The sequence below is a fragment of the Mastomys coucha genome, unplaced genomic scaffold (genome assembly GCF_008632895.1).
Source record: "Mastomys coucha isolate ucsf_1 unplaced genomic scaffold, UCSF_Mcou_1 pScaffold9, whole genome shotgun sequence".
Taxonomy (NCBI): domain Eukaryota; kingdom Metazoa; phylum Chordata; class Mammalia; order Rodentia; family Muridae; genus Mastomys; species Mastomys coucha.
This window is the reverse complement of record NW_022196915.1, coordinates 19,182,432-19,186,468: the sequence shown is the minus strand read 5'-3', so window position 1 is coordinate 19,186,468 and position 4,037 is coordinate 19,182,432. Positions and strand designations below refer to the sequence as shown.

Here is a 4,037-nt window from a genome sequence, read left to right as displayed (position 1 = left end):
AGGAGGAGAAACATCAAGAAGAGCCAAGAAGAGCTGTGCCATCAAGAAGAGCTGTGCCACTTAAGAACCTAGGAGAGCTGTAATACCTAGGTACCTTAAAGAGCTGTAACACCTGGGTACCTAGGAGAGCTGTAACACAAAAGAGAAATTTCCTGAGTAAACCGTCGAGAGAAGAAGTCTCGGTGTTCTGTCGTCATTGCTGCTGGTGGGCAGCAGAGAGGCGTGGAATACAGAAATGATATCTTATTATTTATGCCCAATGAGTTTTGATTTACCTCCAACACCAATCACATTTCAAAACCCAACTTTTTTTTTTTAAAGATTTATTTTATAATTATACATAAGTACACTGTAGCTGTCTTCAGACGCACCAGAAGAGAGTGTCAGATCTCATTATGGGTGGTTGTGAGCCACTATGTGGTTGCTGGGATTTGAACTCAGGACCTTTGGAAGAGCAGTCAGTGCTCTTAACCACTGAGCCATCTCTCCAGCCCCAAAACCCAACTTTTTACATTTATGTACCCCAAACTCTACAGGCTGTAAGGAGCCAATCAGACTTGCTGCTCAGTGCCCTCTTGTGGATGCAGTCAATGTTTTGTCAATAGCTCTCACCTGCTCTGCTCCCCAGCTCCCACCTCTGGGCTCACTTCTGTGCTTAAGGTCAAATACTGTTGTCCTTTTCACACAGGCATTACCACAAAGCAACATCATTTGCTCTTATCCCCACCCCACCCCCCACCCCTTGTGCTTCAGTTAACCCTTTCTCACAAGATGCACCTCATCGTGGAGCCTGACAATAAGCCTACAAGGACACAAAATATTTCTGGAACAGCTCAATGCCAATGCAAGCACTGGGATACGGGGCAAAAGTGGAGTCTGAGGGGCACAGGAAAAGCTGGCAATGTAGGACTCTCCCTGCAGTTACTGCTCCCTCAAGCTGCCTAGTTATAAGAGGAAGGGCACACGCTGTAACCTCTCCAAGAGTCTATGAATAAATTGTCCTCACTTCAAGCAAGTGACACACTATAGTAAGTCAGAATGTTTTCCTCACAAAACAATTTCAAATTTATATATAAAAGGGTCCCTAGTTTAGATTAAGGTACAATAATTACTAGGTTCAGATATTTAAAAAAAACAGTAAGGTTGGCTGTGGTAGTGCATGCCTTTAATCCCAGCACTTGGGAGGCAGAGGCATGTGGATCTCTATGAGGACACCCAAGTTTACATATGAGTTGTAGGCCTGCCAACAACTACACAATGAAATCCTCTCTCAAAAAACAAAACAAAACAAACAAGCAAACAAAAAAGAGTAATGGATCGAAATATATTTTAATGGCAAAGAAAAAAAATAAAAACACAAAATATTTTGATATTCTTTAAGTTATAGTAATTATTTCTCTAAGATGAAAGATCCTTTAAACCCGCACTTGGAAATAATAAAAAAGCCTTGTGGAAAACTCTAGCTTAGGATATAAGGCCCAGCGGCCATCTGTACTGACCGGTGGTAGATCTTTTCCTCAATGGTACCGGCCGTCAGAAGCCTATAGACAGTCACTTGCTTCTTCTGACCTATCCTCCATGCTCGCTCTCGGGCCTGTAGCAGAGAGATTTAACAAGAGCCAACTAAGAAAAAGCAGTAACTGATCACAGTCTTCTATCCCCTAGCCAGAATTCTAAGAAGAAATGTGCATTCGAGGCCTATGCAAGCAGATGAAGAGTCACAACCAAGATCGCTTGAGTGCAAGAGGTTTCTGTCTGTTGAGCACCTTTCACAGCAGAGCTGCAACGGGTCGCTGTGGAGAGCCAGCTGGGGCTTTCCCAGTCTACAGGACTGACCATGTGCTCTCTCAGGTGAGAGAACAGAACGTGACCACCATGCAGACTGTACATGAAGCCAGGTACAACATTAGAGAGACTGAGGAAAACTGCCATTAACAAGCTGTCCTTCTGCAGGTACCTTCTCTTCATGGAAGACAGACCTGTGTGTCGGTGCTTGGGTTCCAGTCAGGGTCGTAGATGATGACTCTGTTGGCCCCGGTCAGGTTCACTCCTAAGCCACCCACCCGTGTGGTCAGAAGAAAGACAAAGATGGACGTGTCCTACAGAAAGATGCAGAATAGAGTATGCAGAGCTGAGAGCTGCTATAGCTCTTCACTCCCCCACACAGGTCCTACCATGGGCTCTGTGGCTTACCCACACCCCAAACTACCATGTCCCAGAATCCCCTGTGAATCAAATCCTCATGACAGAGCTCCTACTTTTTTATTAATTATATTGATAATTTTAATAACTGTGTAAAGCGCAGACATACACACGGCCACTCTCACTGGCTATGCTTCACCAGCTTATTTTCTTCTCAAATTTCATTTCTAAATCTTGTATGCCCACTTCCCAAACCATAAAGTGTATACTCAAAGTCCAATGTCTCTAAGTGTGGTGGCACACATCTTTAACTCTAGTTCTTTTGAGACAGAGGCAAGTAGATCTCTGCAAGTTTGTGGTCAACCTAGTCTACAATGCAAGTTCTATGCAGCCAGGGTTACACAGTGAGACCCTGTCTCAAAGAAAAACAAACAAACACAAGAAAATACCCAAAAAGATAACGTCCCCCTTCACCTGCTAGCCAGGCACAAACACCGTTCAGCGTTCAGCGGCTGTGAGGGTGGACATGCGCACTCTCCGTCTACACTCTGGAGTCCTTTTTGTCTCTGTCACATCCCTTGTTACCTCATTGTATTTTGTAATCAGTGGCTGTCTTGATGCTATGGTGGTGGTCCCATCCATCTTGAGATAGGAATACTTGTGGGCTCTCAGGAACACTTCTAGTATGTGCAGCATCTGTTAGTGGATGAGGGAAGCAGTCTGTAAACCAAGTATGCTCCAAGAACTATTCCCCACTATGTATGCAGTGTGCCTTCCCCAGGGGACCTATACTGAAAAGGTTTTCTTGCTTTGAGGAAGAGAATTAATAGCCACCAAAGAATTTGTGCTAATCTTTGTAAGTCTCCCAGCCTCACCAGGATGCCAGAATCCTGCTGTAACATTTCTTTTAAAAAGCCAACTGTCTTTTCTTTTCGCTCCCGTGAAGGGACCCATGGCTGCCATCTCAACAGTGAAGGTGACATTCTACTTTTGCATTTGTAAGAGCTGACTTGTTTACTGATGCGACTTGAGCACTCACCTGCCTGGACTGGGAAAACAGCAACACCCGCTGACCCTGCCTGTGCCATATTTTCAGCAAAGACTCAACAACAATCATTTTCCCAGAGCGTCTCCAGTATCCAAACTGCTCTTCTTCCAATTCGTCCTCTGGAAGACCAATGACATTCTTGGGACCTCCAGAAAACAGGTCAGGGTGGTTGCAGATCTTCCTCAGAGCTACAAGTCCAGAGAAAATCTGTGATTAAAACAACAACACATATTGTTACAGGGGTGTATCAATAGAAAGGAGGAAGGGAGAACACGCTACATGGATTACAGTCATTTTAACACTGATTTCTTCTTTTCATCAACACTGAGAAGCAGTGTGGATCTTGAATGTTCCACCCCAGGTTGCAGTTGCACACGCACAGATCCCCAGTGTGGTGGCATCTCCATATGAGGCTTTGGGAAGTGACTGGCCCATGAAGGCTCTGACCTCCTCAACAGACTGATGCACTGATGGCTTCATAATTCGATAGCCTATTAAGAGGTGGAACTAGCTGAAGGAAGTGGGCCTGGAGGTATGCCTTGGAAGCCATTTCTTGTCCCCAGCTCCCTTTGTCAGGCCACGGCTTTCCAGCCACCATGAGGTGAGACTTTTTTTTTACCTTTCACATGTGCTTCCTGGAATGCTGTGTGGCCCTGCCAAGGGCCACTGGCTGAGGGCCACAGACTGAAAACCATAACCCCCCCCCCCATGCTTTTCTTCCTTAAGTTGATTTTCTCAAGTATTCTGTCATAATGATAGAAATCTGACCAACAAAAGCTGGAAGAAATTAATTTTCACTCATGTTCTTTCCCTGATTGACAACTTCTCTAGAAAAAAAAAAAAAAAA

General features: G+C 44.7%; 1 protein-coding gene across 4 annotated transcripts in view; it reads right to left on the bottom strand.

The window, feature by feature from the left end:
• Ercc6 (ERCC excision repair 6, chromatin remodeling factor) overlaps positions 1-4,037 on the bottom strand; it is a 69,552-nt gene that overhangs the window by 9,787 nt on the left and 55,728 nt on the right. For all 4 annotated transcript variants that reach the window (XM_031361133.1, XM_031361135.1, XM_031361134.1 and 1 more), the window contains exons 13-16: positions 3,182-3,397; positions 2,728-2,838; positions 1,980-2,099; positions 1,500-1,594 (exon numbers count right to left, since the gene is read on the bottom strand). In XM_031361133.1, the coding sequence (XP_031216993.1) occupies positions 1,500-1,594; positions 1,980-2,099; positions 2,728-2,838; positions 3,182-3,397 (542 nt within the window). The remainder of the gene's footprint in view (positions 1-1,499; positions 1,595-1,979; positions 2,100-2,727; positions 2,839-3,181; positions 3,398-4,037) is intronic.